Raw genomic sequence first — 27731 nt, 5'->3', positions numbered from 1 at the left:
TAACAGAATATTTGTAGACTTTTGTATTTTAACTTTTACTTCAATAAAGAACTGAACTGAATCTGAACTTCTAAAGCTGTTAGTTAAATATAGTGCGTCAAAATGTGGTGCAGTAACAAAAAATTGTACTTTAACAGAATACTTGAGTAAATGTTACTTTAAACCGCTGATGTCAGATTCTATCAGAGATAAGAAGCGTCCAAAAAGTAAAGAATTCTAGTTGCATCAACAACCTATCAACAATCTTATCAATCCCATGAACTTTGACATTTATAACTCAGACTGTATGCCACCGAGTCCCGGGAGTGATCTTATTTATTCTTTATTGACTACAAACGTGAGGAGGATCACTTAGATTCCACTGTCAGGTTTCAAAATCACAGCATTGTCTGAGGTGTGATCTAACTAAGTGGCTGCTCAGGTCAAAGTTTGAGGTGATGTGTTGACGTCTCTTTGTACTTTTCAGCAACATTTAGCAGGTTAACTTTAAAGTGCTGCTGTTGGTTGTAACATGAGCATTCTGTTCACTAGTTGAAGATGAAGAGAGGCCGACTCTCTAACTCCTACTTCCTGAATGATGTTTACCTACGAAATATGAAATGCTTGTTTGTTGTGTAACATGTTCAGTTCAATTCAATTCAATTTATTTTTGTACAGCCCAAGATCACAAATCACAAATTTGCCTCAAAGGGCTTTACAATATGTACACATGCGACATCCTCTTGTCCCGGTGGCCTCACATCGGTACAGGAATAACTCCCACAAAAAAAAACTTTAACGGGGAGAAAAGAGGAAGAAACCTGTGGGAGAGCAATAGAGGAGGGATCCCTCTCTCAGGATGGACAGAAGTGCAACAGATGTCATGTGTGCAGAATGAACAACATAACAGAGTTACAACACATTCAATGAATATTGAACATTTGCAGCCCTCAAGCAGTTAGTCAGTCAGTGTGTTTACATGCACAAGAGCAACCAGGGTATGGCAATGCGTTTACATGCACTGTAAGTCTGTGCATTCGTTAAGCTATATAAAATAATAACAATAGTCAAATGTTCAGTGGTGGAAACCGACTCATTTACACTTCTGGAGGCTTTGGTTGGAATTATTTTGGATAATGGATTTGTTTTAACTGCAACAATCCTGCAGGAAAAGAGAGAGACACCCTGTCCTCTCTTTCTCGAAAACCAATCCAGATGGAAGGGATCACGTGCGGTGATGACGTCACAAGCCAGAGGGGGAGACGGGGGGCGGGACCGTGAGTGGTGATAAACACGGAGCGAACCAATCAGAGAGCTCGGTAGGACGTTTTTTCAGCTGCCAGTCAGGCCCTTTATAAAACTTTGTGTACCTCGGTTAGAGGAGGTCAGTTTCTACTTCGACTGTGACTGTGAAGAGAATAACAGTAAGTTTTACATTTTATGTTGTTGTACTTGCTTTCTTTTGTGGAAAAAAAAATCGAAGACAAAAACATTGAAGAGTATTCGTTTCACAGGGATTTTTTCCGTCATCATCCCAGATTTAACACCAGTGTCCTTTAAAAAAAAAGTTAATTTAAGCTAATATCTAATTTTAATGTATTTTTTTATTTAAAAAAATTACATTTGTTGTAGGTATCTGCCAGTATTTACCGTCTTCTTTCATTCGGCTGCCTTGGTCTTTGTCTACCTCTCCTCTGTAGCTTACATCAGCCATTGATAGTTTCTTTCCTTCGGCTTAAATTAACACTCTGCAGCGGTGGATTCGGTGGAAAAGACCGCTATCTGACCGCCATTTAATCGGAAGTTTCAGTTTTATTTTAGATTTCCTAATTTCGATGTAAGGGCCGGTTTCGTGGCTCTCCGCCGCCGCTGCAGATCCCGTGACTGCGAACAAAACAAACACAGGTCCGGGGTGTTGTTCTTGGGATCCGTTTCTGCAACCTAACTTGCTGGGAAAAACGGCCCCGCTACAGCCGGTTATTCTCCCATACACCCAGTATCGTATAATAATCGGCATCATGTGGTTTTATAGTGGTTATTTAACCTGATCAGTGTCGGTAGACGGGAAATGACTGCTGTGTCTGCCGGGAATGTGCATTGCCGCTCTAATGCGGATTTCTTGATGAGTCATGGGAAAGAACAGACTGTCCTAAAGACTATAAGAATGCATGAAGAGTATCACGATGGGTAAACATGTTACGAGAGAGGATTTCGATGGAAAACTTGCATGACGTAACGCTTTTCTTAAGATATTATGTCTTTTGTAAAGGAGTCTATTTCCATGGGAGTCAGGGCCTCGGGCCTCCCTCAGTGCTTCTTGGGAAATTGAGTCCCAACTTGTTTGTTTTTGTTCCCAGTAGGAAGCAACAATGCTGCCTCTTCTAGCCGTGTTGACCGTGTGCCTTGGAGCAGCCCTCTCAGCCCCCAGCCTGGACCCACAGCTGAATGACCATTGGGACCTGTGGAAGAGCTGGCATAGCAGGAAATATCATGAGGTGAGCAATTGTTTTCTCCCCATCCCCCCCCAAAAAAGCAAGCTGCTCCAGTCTGAAACAAACAATCTGAATGTTGTTGTTGTTGTTCTTTTTGTTTTGCAGAAGGAGGAGGGCTGGAGGAGAATGGTGTGGGAGAAGAACCTGAAGAAGATTGAGCTGCACAACCTGGAGCACTCGATGGGCTCACACTCCTACCGCCTAGGCATGAACCACTTTGGGGACATGGTGAGAAACGCTGTTTCCACACACACACACACACACACACACACACACACACACACACACACACACACACACACACACACACACACACACACACACACACCAGGGTTCTTTGTGAAGGTCTGGAAGCAAAAACGCAAAGAAAACATGATTTGTTAAAAGGAAAAGTAAGAAGAGTTAACTTTGAACTGGAAAAAAACCCCTAAAATTAAGCATAGATGAAGCAGTAAATTGATTCCCATTGAAGTCTGCAGCTGAAAACTCTAGAGTACACTTCTACAATCATAAACCACAGTCGGTGTTCATCTTTTAACTCACATTGGTCGGCGTCTTTTACTGACTGAACGTTGTCTTTCCACAGACGAACGAGGAGTTCAGGCAGCTCATGAACGGCTACAAGCTCAAAGCAGAGAGGAAGGTCCGGGGGTCCCTGTTCATGGAGCCCAACTTCCTGGAGGCCCCACGCTCTGTGGACTACAGGGACAAGGGCTTCGTCACTCCCGTTAAGGACCAGGTAAGAAACGGTCTTCCTTATTTTATTTCTTTGTTTTTTTATGTCTCGTGTGGCTTCGGGACTCTCGGAGAAGCTCACCTGGTGACTTTAGTGATGTCTTGTTAGTTCGGACTAGTGGTGACTTCCTGAAAAGTTTGTGGTTCACCCGGGTGGATGTGGTTTTGCAGGACGAACCAGCTCCGTGGCTGTTTCATTAGAATGTCACAACACGTGGGAAGAACATATTGGATGAACTGTAATGGTTAGCTTACTGTTATCAAGCTAACTCTGCAGGTTTCCTTTTGTAAACAGCTGAAGGGAAGTGTAGGCGTGAAGTCAATCTTCTTAAATCAGAAAAATAAACACGTCTCCTCTGTTTGTAGTTAATATTGGGCGTGAGGTCTCCTGTAGGCTTAGTCTAGGGCTTAAAGCAAAGCTTTGGTTAATAAGCAACTTTGTAGGTTCTGCTTTTGTAAGCTTTGTGTGACGCAGGACATCTTTTAACGTCACAGAAATGGACTTTAATGAAAGTGAAGCACAAACGTGGTCAGTTGTTGTAAACGCTGTGCGTCACCACGAGCTCTTATTCTAACAGCTATGACATCATTACAGGAGATGCATGACCCATTAACAGCTGTTGGAGATATTCGGTAAACACGGTTGTGCAACTTTGAGCAGTTGCACATTTTGCCGACATTAAAACAGCGAGGGCACTCTGTCCACTGAAGTAAATGTTTTGCTTGCACAGAGAGATAAGATGGCCGCTTGCAGGTTGTTTTTGTTATCTAGCTTCACACACTCCTCCTCCTCCGTCCAGAATGTACAGTCTGTTCAGTGGCATGCATCATGCATTAACAGCCTGTAAGAGGAAACCCGTTTGACCTGGTCGCTGTGGAGCAAACACCCTCATATACATTAGGGCAAAGTGCTGGAGTGCAACCTCCAATATCATTTTTATTTATAGACGCAAAGTGCTCTCTATAGTCGGGGAGATAACGGGCAATAAATAGATGCAGAGTGCAACAATTAGGCACAAGGAAATAAAACTATTGCTCCGTGATGTATATAGAGCTCTGAACTTCTTTAAGTCTGTTTAATAACAGCAACAAAATGGCTGACATGAGAAAGAAACACAAGAACATGAAAAAGTATAACTCTCTCTCTCTCTCTCTCTCAGGGTCAGTGTGGTTCCTGCTGGGCCTTCAGCACCACCGGAGCTCTGGAGGGTCAGCTCTTCAGGAAGACGGGCAAGCTGGTGTCTCTGAGCGAGCAGAACCTGGTGGACTGCTCCCGACCCGAGGGCAACGAGGGCTGCAGCGGCGGCCTGATGGACCAGGCCTTCCAGTACGTCCAGGACAACCAGGGCCTGGACTCTGAGGACGCCTACCCCTACACTGGAACAGTGAGTGTCCCCCATGGGCGGGGGGTAGAAAATCCCATTTAAATGGTCTCGAATATAGTTAAAGTCTCATGAGTTTATATATATATATATATATATATATATATATATATATATATGTATTTAGGAGCATAACAAACTGCAGACGCATCACATTTATAACTTAATGATCCTTTAATCAGAATATATCGGGTTCAGGTCTGTTGGCGCCCTAACGTCCCACTCACCCTCTCCGTCTTCTTCTTCTTGTCCTCCTCCAGGACACCCTGCCGTGTAAATACGACCCAGAGTACAACTCTGCCAACGACACCGGGTTCGTGGACGTCCCGAGCGGTAAGGAGCACGCTCTGATGAAGGCCGTCGCCGCCGTGGGACCCGTTTCTGTCGCCATCGACGCCGGTCACGAGTCCTTCCAGTTCTACCAGTCAGGTCAGTTCATTTTCAAGTTTATTTCTCTTTGCGAGTATCTGGGTTTTTTTTTTTAAAGATTTATTTTGTGTTAATATGTAGCTGACTGGGTTGTTTCTTTTTGTTGTGTTTTAGGAATCTACTACGACGCGGAGTGCAGCAGCGAGGAGCTGGACCACGGCGTGCTGGTGGTGGGTTACGGCTTCGAGGGAAAAGATGTGGACGGGAACAAATACTGGATCGTGAAGAACAGGTCGGTGGAAACCGCTGAGCGTTTAGAATCACAGTGTAGAATATTACAGTCTGCTGTATATTTTATTTCAGGTTTAAGTACTACCTGTATAGTAAGTAGGTGTCTCAACTTACAAAGAAACAGTATATTTAGCAATTTTAAGGGGGGAAAAAAGTGTATAAATAAGGGATCTTCAAGTCCTAAAGAGGCTTAAAATATTCATAAAAAACACACTTAAAAATAAAACTCTTTCCTCTGTTCCAACAATCACCAACTCTGGTTTGATCAAACCCGTAATTCACAGACTTTGTCTTCTTTGTCTTCTTGCAGCTGGAGTGAAAAGTGGGGAGACAACGGCTACATCTTGATGGCTAAAGACAGAAAGAACCACTGTGGAATTGCGACAGCAGCCAGTTATCCTCTCGTCTAACGTTTGCACAGCTCCACTTTTAGTTTCTTTTAAAAAAAATTGCAATAGTTTGGCTGAAAGCGACGGACGAGGCTTCAGTCCGAGCGACGACGTCGACAGGCGATTGTACGATGTTTTATGAGGAGAAACACTGTTGTTTTTAGGGAAATGGCGCCATTTTGTGTTTGGCTGGTTTTATGCCACTTTTTATTTTGTCTGAAAACATTTTAGTCTAGTGTTTTATTCTTTGTAAATATGCGTATTCTACTTGGTAAGTGATAAATGAACTTGCTTCGGTCATTGTAAATGATTCTTGATTTCTACTTTTTCTGTGATCAATTAAAGTTGTGAAACACTAACTTTGGTTTTTGGACTTTTTAAAAGCTTCTTGATGTGTTTTTGACCGCTTCTTAAGATGAGGTTTGATCTGTTTTTACAAAATGTCAAATTATAGTTCTGTTTTATCAGTACAGTAAGCAACATTTCAGTTTTATGTCTATTTCTCCTAGAAATAACAGCTCACTTGTATTTAAATTCTATTTAAAAAAATAGTAAATGTATATCTCTCAAAGCATTCACAATATTTTCAGCAGCTACAGATCAACAGAAGTGACCACAGAGTCATTTCTGGAGCTGCTTTTATCTTTAAAAAGTAGGAAATGTTGTGATTAATTTAGGTATTCAGAGCACTGAATGAGGCTTCAGCTGGTTTGATATGGAGACCAAAGACTTGAGTCACATGATTTCATGTGAAAGCAGCTGTGCTCCCTGACGTCTGGTACTGGGATCTGATGGGATTATTGATTCTTTAACAAAGCAGTTGATTCATAAGGAAACGATTCGGCTCTTTTTAATGCAGGGGAGAAATGTCTTATTACACGTAAAGCCACGAGGCGTTAAATAGGGCTGCAACTAATAACTGTTAATACGTGTAGATTAATATAAACCAAATGATAAACTGATCATTAAGTCTATAAAATATTGTTCTTTTTACTCCACTACATTTATATGATAACTTAAGTTACTTTGCAGATGAATACAACTGAATACAATCAACTTATGAATTGTTTTATTGGAGGTAAAGATGGTTGAACCCCATCCAGCAGTAAAGTTATTAAAATGTTCTCCATCTTTACACATTGATGCCTCAATAAATATATTCCAAAGAATATTCTTTACTGAAATGATTCGGCAAATTGAGTACCTTTGGTACTTTAAGTATATTTTTTTCTGTTAATACTTTTTTACTGAAGTAACATTTTGTATGCAGGACTTTTACTTGAACCGGAGTACTTTTAAACTGGAGTATTGCTACTTTTACTAAAATAAAAGATCTGAATACTTCCTCCAATTCTGTTAAAGCTCAACGAAGCTTTCTTCTTTTGTTACTTTAGGTAAGATGTGACCGGCTGACTGACCCGAATCACAGTGTTACAAGTGTCTTAACAGTAAAGCCGGTCAGGGTAAAGGAGTGTGTGTGTGTGTGTGTGTGTGTGTGTGTGTGTGTGTGTGAGTGTGTGTGTGTGTGTGTGTGTGTGTGTGTGTGTGTGTGTGTGTGAGTGTGAGTGTGTGTGTGTGAGATTCTGTAACATATTTACTTTACCTCTGAGTTCAGTCCAGGCTGATATGCAGAACAAACAGTGAGAGCAGCTAAGACTGTGTTGTGTAACCTAAAAATAAAGGACAAGAGGGAGCGAGAGTGATTAAAGGGCCAGTTCACCTAATCTCAAAAACATGTTGTCTCACTTACCCGCTGGTGGCGTCCAGCTATGCAGATACTTTTGGTTTTATAATCCAAAGTTTTGAGATTTCTGACGCTGCTCCAAAAACAATGGAGGTGAATGGAAATAAATGTATTCGTGTTCAAAGCTGAAAAATGACATTTACAGAAACAATATTCTGGTTTAACGTGGCTACCATTAGAGACACTGAGGTCATGTCCGTGGTAACTTCAAAAACATTTGGCAGAACAAAACAATAATCCTTTGTTTTGAAAAATGTTTAGTTTAATGACTTAAATGTCGAGATGCAAGGACAAGCTGAAATGTATGGAAAGCTGTAGAGGACACACTTCTGATGATCACAAATTAAAACGTCATCATATCATTTAGTAACAATTTGTCATTTTCCGCAACCATACAACATTTTTGTTATATTTGATATTACATTCAAATAGTTTTCTATGATTCGTCAAGACATTTGACAACTCAAACATTTTTATAGTAAATTGCAAAACAAAAGTCTGGCCTCTCATAGAAACATTTGAGGTTACTGGTGCTTCTTGACAAAGGTCAGGAACTCGTTGACGTCATCGGGGGAGCCGACCACGAAGGGCACCCGCTGGTGGAGGCTCTCGGGCTGGACGTCCAGGACCCTCTGGGTGCCGGTGGTGGCGACGCCTCCCGCCTGCTCGATGAGGAAGGCGATGGGGTTGCACTCGTACAACAACCGCAGCTTTGGGGGAGACAATTTAAAAGAAAAATACAGAAAGACACACAAATTAAACAGGATCGTTGTTTTGCAGTCAAAAGCTTTGTACGTTTATTTTTCATACAGTATTTTGAGGGAAGAATAGCAGATTTCCTCTTTAAAGTGCTTTGTAAAAAGTAAACATTTTTGTAGAAGTCATAAAATGTTATCAGACTTTGATGTAGCGTATTGCCGCTAACAGGTGAATATACCTCTCTAGAGGCAGTGGTGGAAGAAGTACTCAGATCTTTTACTCAACTACAGCAATACTACAGTGTAAAAGTACAAGTAAAGATCCTTACAGAGTCTTATTTAAAGTGTGGCAGAGAGATGAAACCACGCCCTCTTTTTTCACAAAGTTGTGAACACGTTATAATGTGCAATTACTCTTTAACTTCATTGGGCTTTAACAGAGGTAGAAGTAAATCTTTTTGTGCTTATTTATTCACCAAAATATTAATTTTTAAAAAACTGATGAAACAAGGAAACAAAAGATTTGTGAAACCCTTTTGATCTGCCACTGTTTTTATAATGTGCTTAATAAATAAATGTCCAGTATGTAACACGTACAATTAAAGGTCAGGTATGGTCTGTGTGACAGTCTGTGTGGTGTTATGTTTTCAGGATCCTTGAAGTCAAAGAATCCACCACACTTCAACCACGTGCTGTTATGAAAGTCAAAACCTTATTATTATTAATAAAGACATTACGTTCAGGGTATCACAGCTGACTGGAAGAAAACGGGTTGTTGTTTATCTTTTATGACCAGCCTTGACTTTCTCTGAGCTTAATTTATCACAGGAGGAGAAAGCCCCCCCTCCAGCCTCAGGTTACACTGCTGAAACGTCCCAAGTACAGTTTGTCTTTAAGGGTGTGAGTGTCAGTTAAATCTAGGAGGTGCCAGGAACCAGTGCCTCGGGCTGTGGAGCTTTTATAATCAGAATGTCTGTCTGGACTCCAAGTTTGTATGATTTTTGAGTCGATAATAGATTTCTTCATTGTTGTGTAGAAACATAAAATAAGACTGAGGCACATTGTGTTACTTGAACAATGACTGGTGCATTAATATACCGGTTTACACTGTACACTGGTTTCATACCTATCTTTAAGTTTTGGGGGTTTGTGTAGGGCTTTTTAATCTTTCATTAGATTTTTTTTAAGATTAGCCAAAGATTTTGTAGTTCGAATCTCCCCACGTTTTCTTTTTATTCACAAGGTGGAATGACAATTTAAAAAGATTCTGAGTCTTTGAAGACGACTCAGTGAATTATTTTTTGTCCTGTAAAAAAAAACACATTTTCTACTTCAAAATATTTCCTCGTATTTCACTATCATCACGCATATGTTTGTAGGCTAACCTGGAACTTAGCATTGCACTGGTTTCCTTGACAAAAAGCAAATGGGATTTTTTTCTTTGGATTACATTACATTACATTACAGTCATTTAGCAGACGCTTTTATCCAAAGCGACTTACAATAAGTGCATTCAACATTGGTAATCAAAAGAACTACTAGTCACCAGAAGTCATAAGTACATCTCCTTTTCCAAACAAGCATCTAAGAGCATGAAGCAGAGCATAACTCAGAGCCAAAGTACAGAGCAGAAACAAGAGAAACAGTTAGTGCTATAAGTAATACGAATACAATAAGTGCAACAAGCTAGTATGAATACAATAAGTGCTGAGTGGAAGGCTCAGGATAGCACTTCCTGAAGAGGTGGGTTTTCAGCCTGCGCCGAAAGATGGGCAGCGACTCCGCTGTCCTGACGTCAGTGGGAAGTTCATTCCACCACTGTGGGGCCAGGACAGAAAACAGACGTGACCGGGTCGATCGGCCGCAGGGACCTCTGAGCGACTGGGCGACCGATCGCCCCGAGGATTATTTCAGAAAATAAACTCTGTGGTAAACAAACGTGTGTTGTACTTGCAATGTTTTGTTCAGCGAGATAATATTCACAAATGAACACCACATTTATGATCTTTGAAGCGTGACTGCAATCACCAGAAGTAAAATGCTAACGCAAGGCTACAAACAAACTACACCACAATCACGTGACTTCACGTCACCACCACTAAGCTAAAGACAGAATAGTCGGGGTGATGGTGTTTTGTATTCTCATTTAGCCGCTTGTTAGCAACCGCCTTTTTTAAGACTCGTAAAAACGTAAAATTTCCAGAGAGCGGTATCTACTAGGGGTAAAAACGTTAAAATCTCTTAAACCTGTGTTAGCCGCAGACCTTATTTCAGACATTTAACCATAAACCCATTCAAAAAAAACTGTGACTTTGAGACGAGGGAACCATACGTGCAAATTGTTGACTCATTTGTGGGTTTTAGGACTCATTCCTGCAGCATCTATATACGTAGGTGGTTTTAGTGGGAGAGTCAAAAGTCTGTGACTGGCCCAAACTAATGGTTTATCATATTTGAATTCTCTTAATTGGTGTTTTTAAGTAGGATATGATACTGTGGTCAGTTAAGTCAATCCAAAATGCTTTTGTGTTTTAATCTGACAATTGTGGCGGTGGTAACGTGGCTTTGCAGAGGTCGGTGGTTACCTTTCCCTTGGGGCTCTTCTCGTTGGCGGGGTACATGAAGATCCCTCCGTAGGCGATGGTGCGGTGAACGTCTGACACCATAGAGCCCACATAACGAGCTCCGTAGGGAGCGCTGCCATCCTGTATAGGGAGTAGTGGTACATTTAAATATTAGTGCATGTAGTGAAGAATGTGTTCGAACAGTGGCGTGTATATCTCACATTTGTTGAATGATTTTTGATGGTCCATGACTCCATTTTAAGTGTCCCATAATTCCAATGGTGGAAGAAGTACTCAGATATTGTACTCAAGGTTCTATTAGTAATAATTAAGATGTATTATTTGATTTCTGTGTAAAGGACTTGGGATGGTTTTGCTGGTAAAATCCAAAAGGATGTGACGTTTATAGATAGATAGATAGATAGATAGATAGATAGATAGATAGATAGATAGATTTTGTATTCATCCCGCAAGGGGAATTTTGTTAAACGGGGAGCTGCTGCAACAGGCTGCCACTTAGCACGGCGCCATCTTACTTATCCGTGTTTCAGCTCCCTTACAGCGCGAACAGTGTTTAGCTAACATAGCAAAATACTGTCTTGAGTAGATACTGTCTGCTAATGTATCCATGTGGCTGATAAATTGTCTAGTTTGTCATTTGAAATAACTTCAGCTAACATTACCAAGCAACCAACGCCAAATCCATGCAGCGTAGCTAAATTACAGCTAGCTGGCTAATCTTAGCGTGCTTGCTCGCTAATGTTGTAGCTAGCAAAATACTATGAATTACTTCACAAGCTAAAAAAGTCACAGTATAGCATGTTGAATGAAGTCATAAATAAGTCACAGTAGCTATAGCATGATGAATGAAGTCATAAATAAGTCACAGTAGCTATAGCATGTTGAATGAAGTCATAAATAAGTCACAGAAGCTATAGCATGATGAATGAAGTCATAAATAAGTCATAGTATAGAATGTCATAAAAACGTTATAGTATAGTACATCGTAAAAAGTCATAGTAGTAAAATGTAAATTGGGTAATCTTTTCTTCCAATCAGAGCAGTGAAACGTGCCACGCAAACAGAAAAGAATTAATAGAAAGACTTATTATTATTATTTGTCTTAATAACTATTATCCACCAAATAATTCAGATCAAAACAGTTTTACGGTCTTAAATCCATCAACTGACTAATTCCCAAACTCAGGTGCAGGTGAGCTTTGGGTGTGGCTATAGTTACCATACAGTACACGGGATGCAGTATATTAGCATTTGAATATGAATTTGTAAACATAGACAGTTTAACAATGTTAAAAGGACAATTTGTGGAGTTACTTGCAACAGCTTAAACGTTTGTTGTGACTTGTTGCATGTAAGATTTAAAATATCTAAAATCTGCAAAGCAATAGACACATTTTTTTTTTTTAAACATACTGTGTTATTTAATTACTGCTAATGAGTCATAATGTGTGGAGTTTTGTGAAAACTGTGCCATGGAAAACATAGTGAACGCAGGACTAGCAAATAGTGAATTCATAAAAGGAGACATCTGTCATTGAGAATAGAATAGAATGCTGGATTATGTCAGTGACATCATGTCACTGACATGGAAGTTCTCTCTCAGAATGAATTAGAATGTTGTCCTTTGATCTTATGTGTTTAGCCAGGTCTTGTGCAAATTAAACTCAGTATCTTCCAAGACTCCACAGAGGACAGCTGGACAGCTCTGAGGCTCTGAGGTAGGCTGCGGCAAAACCACTGCTCATCTTTTTTTTTTTTATTTGACTGTGGTCAGGCTTCCTGGGGGACTCCCTGTTGACGTAAAGGTCTATCATCTGTATAAGTTGCAAGCTTTTCAACCTATCGGATGTTGCCTATGATCATGTTTAGGGGGTGTCCTGCAGCATATTTTAAGAACTGCATCCCATGTCGTAGCTGGCTTCTCGGAGCCAATGCTGACGGTGAGCGTTTGAACTGGGGGGAAGACTCAGTCCGCTCTTGAGTCCTGCATAGGGTTAGGTCACTGTGTGGCTTATCACGCTGTGTTGGGCGAGCCACAGGCTGCCGTCAGCAGAGTGTAAAGATGGTCGGCCAGTTTTCAGTGCTACCTGGGTCAGGAAGTCTGCGTGCCGGTCTGCCTCAGAGCTCACCTCAGGCTTCCGGTGTGTCCGATGTAGGATGCTGTGGTAAGATACTCGCACCAAACTCCTGTCGTGTAAACCAGTAGCATATCTGACCTGTAACTTTGGATTCAAAATAGACTTTGACTGCTACCACTTTTTGGAATTTGGCTCAGGATGTTTGGTGCCACCATAATGATTTTAGGATGATCAAATCCCTCCTTGAATATCAAGTTGTTCACATTGATTATTTACTTAGTAGAGTAAAAAAGAGCTTAGCTTAGAGGAGAGAAAGGGAAATGTATACATCTTTATTTTAAAAATATAATGACATGAAGTTTATGATAGTCGTCAATATATACATATGGAATTTAAGCTCTGCATTTAACCAATCCCTAGCATATTGGGAGCAGTGGGCTGGGTTTAGTGTCTTGCTCAGGTACACTTCGGCACAGGACGTGTAGCAGCCAAGGATGGAACCGCAGACCTTGCGGTTACCGGAGGACCCTCTCTACTCAATGAGCCACGGTATTTATAATCACACAGTTGTAAACATTTTGTATAGAATGGAGAGAAAAAAAACACACAACTCTACAGAAAACCACAGAGGACAGCTGGACAGCTCTGAGGCTCTGAGGTAGGCTGCGGCAAAACCACTGCTCATCTTTTTTTTTTTTTTTTTTTTGACTGTGGTCAGGCTTCCTGGGGGACTCCCTGTTGACGTAAAGGTCTATCATCTGTATAAGTTGTAAGCTTTTCAACCTATCGGATGTTGCCTATGATCATGTTTAGGGGGTGTCCTGCAGCATATTTTAAGAACTGCATCCCATGTCGTAGCTGGCTTCTCGGAGCCAATGCTGACGGTGAGCGTTTGAACTGGGGGGAAGACTCAGTCCGCTCTTGAGTCCTGCATAGGGTTAGGTCACTGTGTGGCTTATCACGCTGTGTTGGGCGAGCCACAGGCTGCCGTCAGCAGAGTGTAAAGATGGTCGGCCAGTTTTCAGTGCTACCTGGGTCAGGAAGTCTGCGTGCCGGTCTGCCTCAGAGCTCACCTCAGGCTTCCGGTGTGTCCGATGTAGGATGCTGTGGTAAGATACTCGCACCAAACTCCTGTCGTGTAAACCAGTAGCATATCTGACCTGTAACTTTGGATTCAGAATAGACTTTGACTGCTACCACTTTTTGTAATTTGGCTCAGGATGTTTGGTGCCACCATAATGATTTTAGGATGATCAAATCCCTCCTTGAATATCAAGTTGTTCACATTGATTATTTACTTAGTAGAGTAAAAAAAGAGCTTAGCTTACAGGAGAGAAAGGGAAATGTATACATCTTTATTTAAAAAATATAATGAGATGAAGTTTATGATAGTCGTCAATATATACATATGGAATTTAAGCTCTGCATTTAACCAATCCCTAGCATATTGGGAGCAGTGGGCTGGGTTTAGTGTCTTGCTCAGGTACACTTCGGCACAGGACGTGTAGCAGCCAAGGATGGAACCGCCGGCCTTGCGGTTACCGGAGGACCCTCTCTACTCAATGAGCCACGGTATTTATAATCACACAGTTGTAAACATTTTGTATAGAATGGAGAAAAAACACACAACTCTACAGAAAACCACAGAGGACAGCTGGACAGCTCTGAGGCTCTGAGGTAGGCTGCGGCAAAACCACTGCTCATCTTTTTTTTTTTTTTTGACTGTGGTCAGGCTTCCTGGGGGACTCCCTGTTGACGTAAAGGTCTATCATCTGTATAAGTTGTAAGCTTTTCAACCTATCGGATGTTGCCTATGATCATGTTTAGGGGGTGTCCTGCAGCATATTTTAAGAACTGCATCCCATGTCGTAGCTGGCTTCTCGGAGCCAATGCTGACGGTGAGCGTTTGAACTGGGGGGAAGACTCAGTCCGCTCTTGAGTCCTGCATAGGGTTAGGTCACTGTGTGGCTTATCACGCTGTGTTGGGCGAGCCACAGGCTGCCGTCAGCAGAGTGTAAAGATGGTCGGCCAGTTTTCAGTGCTACCTGGGTCAGGAAGTCTGCGTGCCGGTCTGCCTCAGAGCTCACCTCAGGCTTCCGGTGTGTCCGATGTAGGATGCTGTGGTAAGATACTCGCACCAAACTCCTGTCGTGTAAACCAGTAGCATATCTGACCTGTAACTTTGGATTCAGAATAGACTTTGACTGCTACCACTTTTTGTAATTTGGCTCAGGATGTTTGGTGCCACCATAATGATTTTAGGATGATCAAATCCCTCCTTGAATATCAAATTGTTCACATTGATTATTTACTTAGTAGAGTAAAAAAGAGTTTAGCTTACAGGAGAGAAAGGGAAATGTATACATCTTTATTTTAAAAATATAATGACATGAAGTTTATTATAGTCGTCAATATATACATTAGGTACATATGGAATTTAAGCTCTGCATTTAACCAATCCCTAGCATATTGGGAGCAGTGGGCTGGGTTTAGTGTCTTGCTCAGGTACACTTCGGCACAGGACGTGTAGCAGCCAAGGATGGAACCGCAGACCTTGCGGTTACCGGAGGACCCTCTCTACTCAATGAGCCACGGTATTTATAATCACACAGTTGTAAACATTTTGTATAGAATGGAGAGAAAAAAAACACACAACTCTACAGAAAACCACAGAGGACAGCTGGACAGCTCTGAGGCTCTGAGGTAGGCTGCGGCAAAACCACTGCTCATCTTTTTTTTTTTTTTTTGACTGTGGTCAGGCTTCCTGGGGGACTCCCTGTTGACGTAAAGGTCTATCATCTGTATAAGTTGCAAGCTTTTCAACCTATCGGATGTTGCCTATGATCATGTTTAGGGGGTGTCCTGCAGCATATTTTAAGAACTGCATCCCATGTCGTAGCTGGCTTCTCGGAGCCAATGCTGACGGTGAGCGTTTGAACTGGGGGGAAGACTCAGTCCGCTCTTGAGTCCTGCATAGGGTTAGGTCACTGTGTGGCTTATCACGCTGTGTTGGGCGAGCCACAGGCTGCCGTCAGCAGAGTGTAAAGATGGTCGGCCAGTTTTCAGTGCTACCTGGGTCAGGAAGTCTGCGTGCCGGTCTGCCTCAGAGCTCACCTCAGGCTTCCGGTGTGTCCGATGTAGGATGCTGTGGTAAGATACTCGCACCAAACTCCTGTCGCGTAAACCAGTAGCATATCTGACCTGTAACTTTGGATTCAGAATAGACTTTGACTGCTACCACTTTTTGTAATTTGGCTCAGGATGTTTGGTGCCACCATAATGATTTTAGGATGATCAAATCCCTCCTTGAATATCAAGTTGTTCACATTGATTATTTACTGAGAGTAAAGTACAGTAAAACTTTGTCAGAGAGCTGTCACGGCCAGGCCGTGTCCTTTGCTTGTCCTGTGTGTGTGTGTGTGTGTGTGTGTGTGTGTGTGTGTGTGTGTGTGTGTGTGTGTGTGTGTGTGTGTGTGTGTGTGCTCCGACCTGGTCTCCTCCCGGCTTCCTGATTACAGTCCACCTCACCTGCCCAGTCAACCCAGCTGCCTTCCATCAACTCATCACTCAACAGGATATCTACCCCGGTTCTTCATCTACTCTTCTCCAGATCGTTGTTACAACTTAACGTGGTAGTTTGTTCGTTCTCGGCCGATCTGTTTTGAAAGTATTTCAGAGTTTTTCCCCCCCAAGTGTCTTTTTATTGCATTGACCCTGTCTTCCTGTTCCTGCAGTTTGGTTCATCCTCCCGGTTCCCCAGTCTGCCTGCCCTGCCTCGCCCCCCTTGGATTCCCCCGCTGTTCCCTGACTGTTTTCCCTGGAAATAAACCATTACATGCTTGTACTCCCTGGTCTGTGCCTGCGTTTGGGTCCTCCACCACACCCTGTGACAAGAGCTTTGCTTATAGGAGTGATATTTTTAAATATAGTATTGATAATCATACAGTTGTAAAATAATTAACTTAAAGTGTCTGGGGTTCAGAGTGATAAACACATCAAGTTTTACTACATATTTGTGTTGTCCTGTATAGATTGTAATACAGTATAGTAAAAAGGGTAATATTCAAACAGGTCAGTCAGGCAGCTTATTTGAAAGTTGCAGCTACAGCAGATCCTGAGTCATTCTGACCTGCAGACGAAGGAAAGCTGAACAGCAAACAACAGACGGGTCAAACTCCGTCTGCAGCAGCCGCAACACATCAATCCTGCTGCGTTACACAAACCGACAAAAACAAGTTGTTCTTGCGGATCTTTCCTGATTTAAAGAGCTTCTTTACTTCATTTCACCATTTTTCATCCCACACTTTAACGCTCAATGCACCAAACTCCACTCCTAAAACGAGTACTTTAAACTAAACTTTAGTCTCAAAGCAGAATCTGAGAGGAGCTTCCCTGAAGTGAGCTTCGTGTGCCGACCGGCACAACGTGATGCACAGTCATGTGCTTGCTGAGTCACATCCCAGTCATCATGATGGAGTGGTGCCAAAGTGTTTGTGCAGAGTATTTCACACAAAAAAACAGACCCTCCCACACTACACTGACAAAAACACATCCAGCTGGCAGCAGGTCAGACAGCGTGGAACTTCCTAAAATAAAGGAGAAGAGAATGCAACAAAAGAAAAGAGAGAGAGTAGACGGAGGAGCAAGAGAGTGTGAGAAAGTTGTGAATGAAAATGATCTTAAAGACGACAGAAGAACCTTTAGGTTTCATTATTAGACGACCATCCAGTGTTAACATGCTTTTAGGCTCCTAAATGAACACATCGTACTTTTTTTGATACAAAATGCTCAGATTTTACTTTGATGTTGTGTCTCTGGCAGATGGTTTAGGAAGTAATGAACATATTTCTCTAATAGTAAGAAAGATCAGTTATTATAACATCTATTTTCTCCTGATTTTCCACACTTTATTTTAGAAAGTAATTCAGTATTTGCAACAGGAGACGGTGAGAGTTTTGTTTAGAGAACACCTGTTTTACAGAAGAGCAGAGAGGATTTGATACTAACGCTGCAGATATTTCAAAAAAGAAGAGAGGACATCATCTTTAGACTTGATTCAAACTTCCCTGTGAGTCTTTCCAGCAACATTTTACGTTCCCAGTTCAAACCTGGGAGACAAGTTTCTGCTATTTCGACACACACAGTGAGTAACAGTGTGGTTTACTGCTGAATTGTGAGTCGTGGTGCTCGAGTAAAGCGTCACATGACGATGAGTGTAGTAGAAGATATTAGTCGACACATTTTCTGTTTCCATACCTAAAATACAACATTACAATCCATCATAGGAAGCTAAAACTGACACTTAACATTCAGCAGGTCTTTAAGAAAACATGACTGCGTGACAATATGTGTTTTGTTTTTCACTTTGAGCTGCAGTTTGTGTATGAAAGCTTCTATATAATAATGCCACTGTTTGTAAGTCATGCTCAAACATTAAATGAACATCTTTAATGCCTTTAAGAGCAACGCAAGTTTTATAAAACACAAAAGATTTCTTTTAAAAGCATGAGGATATAAAAAGACAAAATAGGAGAGTAAAATAAAATAGAATTCCACTTTAAGTGCAGTTTAAGAAATGAACAAAAAGCCCCAAATGATGAAAACTGAAACAGAAAAGTCTTAATCCTGTTTTCAATCTAAAAGAAGTGAAAGTTGGAGCCGACCTCAAGTTTTATTTCCAGATATGTGGTGCACAAAACCCAAAAACTGCTCCTTTAAAAAGAAAACACTTTGCTCCGATGTGAGCGAACGCAGCTGCGAGCAAGAAAAATACAAACAGCCATCGATATCGGTGAAGTGTTTGACGCATACGGAGTAAACTGGACGGAGGAGAAATGGTTCATTGCTACAAGAGTGGATTGAAATTTGATGCTTTCATTTACTTTATTTTCCATTGCGTTGTTGGAATCACTGATGTGCATTTAAGGTGTTCACAGCTGCTGTACTCAAACTAACCTTCCAGAGCTTACAGGCCGTGTTTAAGACTCCAAACACAGACTTTAAGAGGGTTTTTCCTCTAAAACAAGTCGGTTGAGGCTGTTTGAATGATAGAAAATGAATAGAAAATAAAAAATGACAAATGACGGCAACTGAGGGACGGACATTCGAGCTGACATGTCCTTTCATGAAAGGGCCCCGATGACCAGACGAACTTTTGCACGTCAGGTTTGTGGCTGCAGAAGTGCTGAGTCTGGAGATCAGAGTTTCCAGATGAGAGGCTGCAGTTTCCTGAGGAACACCATGTTTTCCTGCAGTAAACTGTGTCGCCATCCTGCAGCTCAGCTGACCGGGCTTCATGCCGTCTGAACCCCGAGTGTCACGCTCCACTGATGGATCACATGTCTGTGGGTCAGGATGGTTACTGTTGGGCCTCTCTGTCTGTGGTACCTGACTGCATGAAGCTTCTTTTACTTTTACCTCATAAACACAAGGTTTTCACCTCAAATGTCATCGATAAAGTCTTATAAATTGACTAGATATGTATTGTTTGTTCCAAACATAGAGCCACATTCTGCGTCTGAAGTTGCTCTTTGTTAGCTATCACGACTTTCTGCCACTTTAATTTAGAATAAAGGTGTAAAATGCAAACAATCAGCTGTCGCTCAGTCTATTTGAGCTGCAGCGAACCGTCTGCCAACTAGATGTAATATTTATCCGACACACAACACAGAACACATACAACTAGGAGGAGATGCTTGTACAAGTACACTTGTTTTAACTTATATATTCAGGAGGATTTCATGTCACATAAACATGAGCAGCCTCCCCTCTCCAAACCAAACGCATTAACCACTGTACCTGTAGTGTTACCTCAACAATTATGGATGGAATGGAATCAAAATAAATACAAAGAAATACATTAAAGTGAGAAAAGGAAAAAAGAGAGTTCTGTCATCGTCTGTATTAATAGAGAGCTGGCCAAGCAGATTTTAACTTGAGTTTTGTTCAAAAGGCAAATTATTATTTCACTTTTCACAATAAAATGAACGTGTGTGAAAATCAAATTCCTTATTTAAGCTAAAAAGGACAATTTGTCAAAAGAAAAGCAGCTTTTCTTGCGTTTTAACATAAATTTACATTATTTCTGCTCTTGAGAAACATTTTAAGAACTCTAATCTGTTGATGCCCTTTGAAAAAAAAACAGCTTTTTGTGTGCTGCCAACCAAAAGTCCTCACGTGAAGTCATTCAGTCAGAGAAAAGGCTTCTTCAGGCTTCACATGACGAGTGTGTTGTTAGAAATCCTGCCTCAAGTTTAGACGTGTGTGTGTGTGTGTGTGTGTGTGTGTGTGTGTGTGTGTGTGTGTGTGTGTGTGTGTGTGTGTGTGTGTGTGTGTGTGTGTGTGTCTCTCTTGTACATGTTTGGTTAAAGGTATCAGATTCCAAACCACAAAGTAGAGCTGATTAATGTCAAAACTGTGGCTCAAATAAAAGCAGTTTGTGATGTTGTGTGAAGTCGTGTGACAGGCTCTCACCTCTGGGTACTTCTTGTGCTTGAGGTACTCGTTGATGGACGGGTGGAAGTACTTTGCGTATCCCTCGTTCAGACTGTAGATCTTCCCCTTCGGCTTGATCTTCACGTTCTTCTCAGTCAGGATGAACTCGCCGATGGCCTGAAGAACAAGAACGTTATGTTGAGGTGGAAAGAAAACATTTTACAATAACCTAAATATGCTTCAGGAGAGAAGACGGTCCATTAAAAAATGCCAGAGAGAAGTCTCCAAAATACACGTTCTGTATTATAATATATATTAGAACTGACTTTAGGCCTGAGGACTTCTCGTGTTGGTGGATTTCATGCTTGAAAACAGAACAACACTCTGGTTTTATAGCTTTCTGGATGCAACAACAACAACAACAACAACAAGATTACTTACAAATATGCTTTGAACCTTTTCATCCCATAATAACTAAAGCTGCTTTTCCAAAGTCATCGGCTGTCAAGAAAAAGGTGAATCTTAATCTGGAATAAGATGCAGGATATGACACGGATAACTCGTTGTATGTGAGAGTGAAAGGGAACAAACACATAAAGATTTGAATTAAAACACATTTAGTACTAACTATCTAACGCTGAAGGAGTTAACTCAATGATGATTAAGCCTCTAACCCACTGATGAAAGGACTGCAATATTTATATATTTACAGTTTTGATCCATTTTATACGCACAAAAAGTGGAACTATGCACACAACTCTGAAAACGTGAAGCTCATGCATCACAAAATGAATGCAACTAGTTTTGATTATGCAGTTTTTCTGCAAAAATGAACAAAAAGAAGAATAAATAAAATCCTCCAGACTGCTAAACTCTAAGCACAGTCAACCAGGAGTGAAATATTGAAGGATTGCTTCTTTAAAATGATGAAAAGATTATTAAAAATGATATTGAAAAGGAAAACAACCTCCAATATATATATATATTATACATATAATACTATAAAAGGGTTTCTGTGTGTTTACAGTCCCTGATAACAGTGTGGAGCCGTGCAGCGTGGAGGAATGATTGACAGGATAAAAGTGAGTTTTCTCAAATAAAAGCAGCTATAGGGCCATAAAATCATATAAACAGTGACATCAAGAGACACTAATGTTGAGAAGGAGACAGCAGAGAAACCCGAGGAGGCGTCCGATAGCGGCGAAGTACTCACGGGGTCCAACATGAAGAAGTTGAGGCCGGCTCCGGTGCTGAGGGCCACCAGGGTGGCGCTGCCGTACAGAGTGTAGCCCGCACACACGATGTTGTTTCCAGGCTGCAGGGCGTCTTTCTCTGTGGGCTCCCCCTCCGTCACCTGAACCAGGAACATGAACACATGAACACATGAACACATCATCACATCAACACATGAACACATCAACACATCAACAGGGGTTTCCTGCAGTCCTTCAGTTCCACAGGTACCACAGATACAGAACAGTCTGTTTTCAGGACTGTATACTAAAATATTTACAGCAAAAAAAAGGTTTGAACAGCAACAGTGAGGGACATAAATGGAGCCACGTTTTCTAAGTCAGAACGTCTATATTTGTGTATTTCTTGCATGGTTTCTCTGCTTGCTGATCCAAAGCAACAGACTGTAAATCCTGCAAGTACTTAAGTGACTGACTTCACGTGCAGTTTAGAAAGATGACACTCAGATTAGCTGGACAGCAGCGCCCCCTTGTGTCTGCACTTCTGTAAATGTCCTTTTTCTGTATATAAAACTATTCTAAGACTCACATAGTCAAATTTCATAAAATACGATGAGTCTACTTGTGTCATATATATTTCATTATTATTATTTATTTTATTAATAAGAATATTTGTATGTATTTATATTTACATACATATGTATATGTATATATTGTATTTGTATATTTAGGTAGAATATTTGTTGCTCTTAATGCCCTTAATGTATTTTTTTATTATTATTATTATTTGACGTATTCATCCTTCTTTTGTTCAATGAACTGCAGAATTATTGTCAACTAATATTGCATGAAATGTAACAAATCGTTCTTCGTGAAATAAATACATTCAGATGAATAATCACAACGATAATCATAATCAGACCATCAGTTTTTACTATCTTTTACTAGAACAATACATTATTTATCTTATCATTTATATGTCTGGAAGGATCCTCATGATCTTTAAGCCCCTTTTAAACAAACAATAAAAAGCATGTATACTTTTAACAGTAAATACAAACACTTAGTGATGGTTTGTGTATCTACACAGAGACTCACCCGTTTGTAGATGGCAAATATGGTGCCGATAGAAGCCAAGCAGTCGATGTTACTGGATCCGTCCAGAGGGTCAAAACACACCACGTACTTCCCCTGTGACAAACAATAGTATTATAGTAGTATTAACTATTACAAAAAACGGTCTAATCTACAGTTTGTTCAAGTACATACTTTCAAAAATTAAAACTAAATAAATAAGTTATCTAAAATATCCTCATATTGATCATATATCCAGTATATCATAAGAGATCGTCCCAAACTTTTATTTCAAGAGACACTCCAGGTGAATAGGGTCAAAGTTTTAACTAATGAAACTCCCCCACTTGATTACTTACATGAAGATATACAAATAGACTTACAGATAAATATGCAAATGAGGCATTCTCTTATTAAATATGTTATAATGTGCAAATATTTCCAGAATCTGAACATTGGATAAGTCCAGAGTAATAATCGTAACAGGTGCATTCTTATAGCTGCGTCTCATTAACTCACACTTCAGTGGCACCAAGTGGAGACAAGAGGGAACTGTTTTAACTTGTATTAAGTGTGAAGGCCGACTTATATTAGATGGTATCATATACTTTGCTGCTACTAATCACACCACTATGTCACTTCACTTGTATAAATATAAGCACAACACTAGTCATGGCTGCTTGCCTTGCAATTTTGACTTTAAAAACAAAATTAACAACATTATTCTTGACTGTATTTCATATAACTGTGTCTGTACAGTGTTCTGTCCTTTTAATAGAAATATACCTTATTGTGAATCATAAGGTTCCTTCACAAATGTCCTATCTACTTCAGGTTCAAACTTGAAAGGTGAATCCTGAGTTTACCCATCATGGTGCGGTGTCGTCGTGTCCACTCACCCTCTTGTCTTTGGGCGTGATGATGAGCTCCTTGTTCTCCTCAGACACCATGCAGCAGGTGCCGTAGGAGGCCTGCAGCATGTTGATGACCAGGTCGTTAGACAGAACGTCCAGCTTCTTCACATCGTCCCCCGTCACGTTCACGGAGCCCGCCAAGCCCTGCCTGTGGACCAACCAACCAACCAATCAGCAACCAACCAACCAATCAATCAGCCAATCAACCAATCAACCAATCAATCAATCAGCCAATCAGCCAATCAATCAATCAACCAACCAACCAACCAACCAACCAATCAGCAACCAACCAACCAATCAACCAACCAACCAATCAGCCAATCAACCAACCAACCAACCAACCAACCAATCAATCAATCAATCAATCAATCAATCAACCAGCCAAGCTTAAGTCTCACACAGTGATGTAAAGTAATAGTACTTTCATCCCCTTCCTGTCCAGTGAAAATAATCCAGATGTTGATGTTTGTGATGAACTGAAGGATGAAGTGTTGCTCCGTGTGTTGAGGAAATCCTCTTCCTTCTTAAGATAAATGAACTCTTTAAAAAGCCTCTTGGATCAGTGGGAAAATACATCGTCACAGAGCTGAAAACAGTCTGTTTTTGTTTTTAAAATGACATATGATGATGATCTTATAGAATATGATGCATTGCTGCAGATTAAACCAGCCAACAGGATAGAAAGGAGTTACAATGCTACATACACATTAATGCAGCGGGAATATTAATCCATAAACATCATCGTGAAACTGACAGTCTGAAGTACATTTAGCAGATACTTTTACTTCAGTATCATTTTGCAGGACTTTTACTTGAAGTGGAGTATTTTCACGGAGTGGTATTAGTACTTTTACTTCATTAAAGGATCTGAATACTTTGTTCCACCTCTTCTAAGGGACAACTTGCTGGAATGAAACTGGTGCAAGAAAAAGAGATCCAGCTACTAGACAAAGACGAAGCAGTCACATGAAAAAGATGCGTTTCGTCGGCTTGTGGTCGTCAATTATCCTCACTCAGTTTCAAACAATGTTGGTTTGTCTTTTGGTTACATAATCTCAATGTGTGACTATTCACTGCATAATGATTCATTCTCTGTGAGCAGCTTCAGTACCTCTCCTTCATATGGAACAAGCCCCCGATTCATAAACATGTAATAGTTGATAACACTCTGAGGTAGTTGTGAGCAGATGTAGTGAGGCGGTGTACTGGCAAGAATCTGGCATTATGATTCAATATACTATATTATTTTATGTTATACATAATAGCTTTTTTAGGAGATTATAAAGAACATAAAAGAGCCGAATGCATCTAATATGAATTTAAAAAAAGAACAGGCTTTGTAGGGGGCGCCATTGAGCCATTTTGAGATTTTATACAATATTTGAGAACATAATATTGTGATACTCATGTGTAGCGCTATTATCTTAGATATAAGGGCATCATAAAGGCTGCATATGATGAAGAAAAATGTAGGAAAACACTTAAAAATAGTCTTCCATGAGCGTAAAACTACATAACAATATGTAATAAACCTTTGTATTAAATAAATATCTGCATATTGTAAATGCTATTTAGAGACACCTGCAGTAAAGTGATACCATTTTCAGTATTACTGCATGAATATCAGCTAAGAATTGGTCAAATATCAATTCATACTTAAAGCACTTGTAATCTTTGTTTTGAAACGTGCTATATAAATAAAGTGTATTAAGTTTGATGGTACTTAATGGTCTTTAAGGATTGTTACAGGCTGTGTTTCCCTGTCAACAAGCTTTTTTTAAAATGCAATTATATATATTTATATATATGTATATTATGGATGGAGCTACACTACCATGCATAATATAAATACAAGGCTCCACTCAAGGAATTTGAACCTTTTCAGCCTCCCAATGAATTCACACAACTCTCCAGATTCTCTCCAACGTCAATTCCCTCGACAAACAACTGGTTATCTCACTAGAAAAGATGCACAATCACTTCCAGATTAGAGTGTTGAAATGCACCTAAAATCACACAAAGCTCTCTGGTCTTTGCTCACATTGCAGCAGCTTGACTTCTACAGAACACACAGAACAATATCAGTCATATCACTTTCTGTCTCGGCCCCTTGAATCTCTCTCTGGCTCCTAAATCTACTAACATCCGACCAGCTGTTCTGCAGCTGATCTTGACCTCTGACCTCTTCGCAGAGGGACGCAAGCAAGCACAAGTAGTAAATCAAATCTGCACATTCGTCTTTGTTTAATCATGGATATGTATCACAGTCGGTAATGCGCTGGAGCATGCCATTGGTTCCCATGAAGCCTTTTACTTACAGGTGGTTCAGGCCTGCCTTGCGCACAGCAGAAGAAATGGCTTTGATGGCGGTCAGGATGGCGTTGATGAGCTGGGTCAGCTCGCCGGTCGCCCCCTTAGCCTGGCGGCCGGTCTCGATGACGAACCGGGTCAGGGTCCATACGTCCGTGTCAAACTCCGACTGGTCCGACATGCTGGTTCCTTGGTTTCCTTCTGTCCCTCCTGGGCGAGCAGCAGAGCGGACAGGCGGCGAGTGAACGACCTCATTACCAGGCGCGTCCTTTTCATGCCCAGAGCCATGACAGCAGGCCAAGGGGAGCTATTTGTGTGTGTGTGTGTGTGTGTGTGTGTGTGTGTGTGTGTGTGTGTGTGTATTTGTAGATGGGTGGGGGGGTGTCAGGTGTCAGCTGTAGAGACTGGCAAAGTTGAATCCTGCACAGGACAAGCCCCTTCATTCATTTAGTCAAAAACTACAAAAAAAACCCTGCAACAACAGTAACTGAAGACTTGTGTAACAATAGAGCTCTTTGTGAAATAGTATTTTCACCACATTTGTTTGCACATTAATCTGAGAGCATTCTGCTGCTGTGACAATAGAGGAACTACTCTCTATATATCCTAATGAAGCTTGCTTTTTCAAAATAAAACATGTTCATTTAGGTTAAATATCTTGCAGCGAATGTTTACAACAGAGCTAAATGTTGATGATTTCGACAGCGTGCTTTAATTACTCCTAACTGTTAGTTTAAAGGGAGTTTTGATCCAGTATTTTATGTTTCTGAAGAAGAAGAAGAGAGTAGAAGCACAACAGCAGCTCGAGTGAGCTTTAAATGTCAGAGGACTCTGAGCTTCCACTGACCTTTAGCTTAAAGGTTGACTCCTCTGGATTAAATATCTCTTTACTTTTGTTGACGGGGTATCTTCACAACTTTTCAATGTCTAAAACTGCAATGAGTTTATTTCACGTCATTCATTTCATCCACATAATCAACTTTTTCTTCTTTCTTTCAATAATAAATATTTTAACAGATGAAAACATTATGATTCAGACATTGAATGTATTACTTTTTACATTTGAAATAGTTTTGACCCCAAAAGAAGAAGAATGAAATGATTTAAACCTCCGTTTAGTCGATGTCCCCTCAGTGTTGCATGACAGAAGAGAATACTGTTGGAACTTGTACTTTTAATTTGTTTTCTAGTTTAGAAAAGCACAAGTAACCCTCGATTATTATTGAACCACAGCGGTGCTACTGGGCTGTTAATATTCTAGGAATCCAGTTTTCTTTTGGCCCTCTGCAGTCTGCCTGAAATAAAGTCTGTGGTGAACACAAGCTGAAGAGATTTTAACATTTTCTTCTACAATACAAAATATATTAATACTCCTCTGGTGAATATTGAAGCTAGCGGTTGCTTACGAGTGGCTAAATGAGACAACTAAACATTAGAACACTAGGGGTCCAAAAATGACCTGCTAACGTCTATTTTTAACCACTTATCCTTGACCTCTATGGAAATCGTCATGGGGTCAAGGAAAGATGTGAAGGAGAGTTCATGAGGAGTTAGGAAAAGACATCAAACTACACTTTCACTAAGCTACATAATTATGATGCTACGGAGGACGTCACTGACGTAGGTCTGCTATGGTGAAACTACAACGAAGGACTACAAAAGAGAGCAACTAAAACATGTCACCATATTATCTATTAGTCAATAGCATGCAGGCTTCATAAAGAGCTTCTTCTGTGAGAAGCTGCTTCACTCCTGCTGCTCTCACACTTAACAATCAACATGCTTCAGTAGAAACTGACAATACACTCGTGTGAATCAATGAAACTGTTCAATATCAATATTTCCTTTGTGCAATAATGTGGATTCAATTCAAGGAATTGTGGGGCGGAATTATCTTCTATCCTTTGGTAAAGGAAGGTGATTCCTACAGTGATTCCGATGCTAAAGGAGCTAATAAAGGAAGCACTGAAGCACCTTTCCTGAGCATTTAGAGAATTCTAACAGCTCTTATCATGGCGGCCACTTAGATATTTCCGGGTCATTTCACTGAGTTAGGAACCTTCC

The 27731-nt window shown here is 40.6% G+C and overlaps 2 protein-coding genes and 1 long non-coding RNA gene across 3 annotated transcripts; 2 read left to right on the top strand and 1 right to left on the bottom strand.

Annotated features, from left to right (window-relative positions):
- Nucleotides 1-1295: 1295 nt before the first annotated feature.
- On the top strand, nucleotides 1296-5754 carry ctsla (cathepsin La). Its single transcript, XM_068720714.1, has 8 exons — nucleotides 1296-1403; nucleotides 2337-2474; nucleotides 2577-2699; nucleotides 3058-3210; nucleotides 4367-4591; nucleotides 4849-5017; nucleotides 5132-5249; nucleotides 5559-5754. The coding sequence occupies exons 2-8, from the start codon at nucleotides 2349-2351 to the stop codon at nucleotides 5656-5658; spliced, it is 1014 nt and encodes a 337-aa protein (XP_068576815.1). The 5' UTR covers nucleotides 1296-1403; nucleotides 2337-2348; the 3' UTR covers nucleotides 5659-5754.
- Nucleotides 5755-7618: 1864 nt separating this feature from the next.
- On the bottom strand, nucleotides 7619-25893 carry fbp2 (fructose-1,6-bisphosphatase 2). Its single transcript, XM_068720818.1, has 7 exons — nucleotides 25676-25893; nucleotides 23343-23505; nucleotides 22468-22560; nucleotides 21390-21530; nucleotides 20216-20353; nucleotides 10665-10784; nucleotides 7619-8091 (listed from the first exon to the last, which is right to left on the bottom strand). Exons 1-7 carry the CDS (start codon nucleotides 25846-25848, stop codon nucleotides 7906-7908), a joined length of 1014 nt encoding a protein of 337 aa, XP_068576919.1. The 5' UTR covers nucleotides 25849-25893; the 3' UTR covers nucleotides 7619-7905.
- LOC137879877 (uncharacterized) lies at nucleotides 16230-16586 on the top strand. The gene is made up of 2 exons (XR_011103765.1): nucleotides 16230-16374; nucleotides 16477-16586. It is a non-coding gene; the product is annotated as an uncharacterized lncRNA (long non-coding RNA).
- Nucleotides 25894-27731: the final 1838 nt, after the last annotated feature.

This window comes from Cebidichthys violaceus, unplaced genomic scaffold (genome assembly GCF_023349555.1).
Source record: "Cebidichthys violaceus isolate CVI_PGR_0920_01 unplaced genomic scaffold, fCebVio1.0.p SCAF_26, whole genome shotgun sequence".
Classification (NCBI taxonomy): domain Eukaryota; kingdom Metazoa; phylum Chordata; class Actinopteri; order Perciformes; family Stichaeidae; genus Cebidichthys; species Cebidichthys violaceus.
Note: the sequence above shows the minus strand (reverse complement) of the source record. Positions and strands in the feature narration are given on the sequence as shown.

What these genes read in the sequence shown, in the direction of transcription:
- ctsla (XM_068720714.1), top strand. Translation starts at nt 2,349, where the DNA reads ATGCTGCCTCTTCTAGCCGTGTTGACCGTGTGCCTTGGAGCAGCCCTC. An exon ending in ATAGCAGGAAATATCATGAG is followed by an intron (nt 2,475 to 2,576) that starts GTGAGCAATTGT and finishes TTTGTTTTGCAG; the next exon opens with AAGGAGGAGGGCTGGAGGAG. An exon ending in TGAACCACTTTGGGGACATG is followed by an intron (nt 2,700 to 3,057) that starts GTGAGAAACGCT and finishes GTCTTTCCACAG; the next exon opens with ACGAACGAGGAGTTCAGGCA.
- fbp2 (XM_068720818.1), bottom strand. Translation starts at nt 25,848, where the DNA reads ATGTCGGACCAGTCGGAGTTTGACACGGACGTATGGACCCTGACCCGG. An exon ending in TCACGCCCAAAGACAAGAGG is followed by an intron (nt 22,561 to 23,342) that starts GTGAGTGGACAC and finishes TGTTTGTCACAG; the next exon opens with GGGAAGTACGTGGTGTGTTT. An exon ending in ACTTCTTCATGTTGGACCCC is followed by an intron (nt 20,354 to 21,389) that starts GTGAGTACTTCG and finishes CTTGTTCTTCAG; the next exon opens with GCCATCGGCGAGTTCATCCT.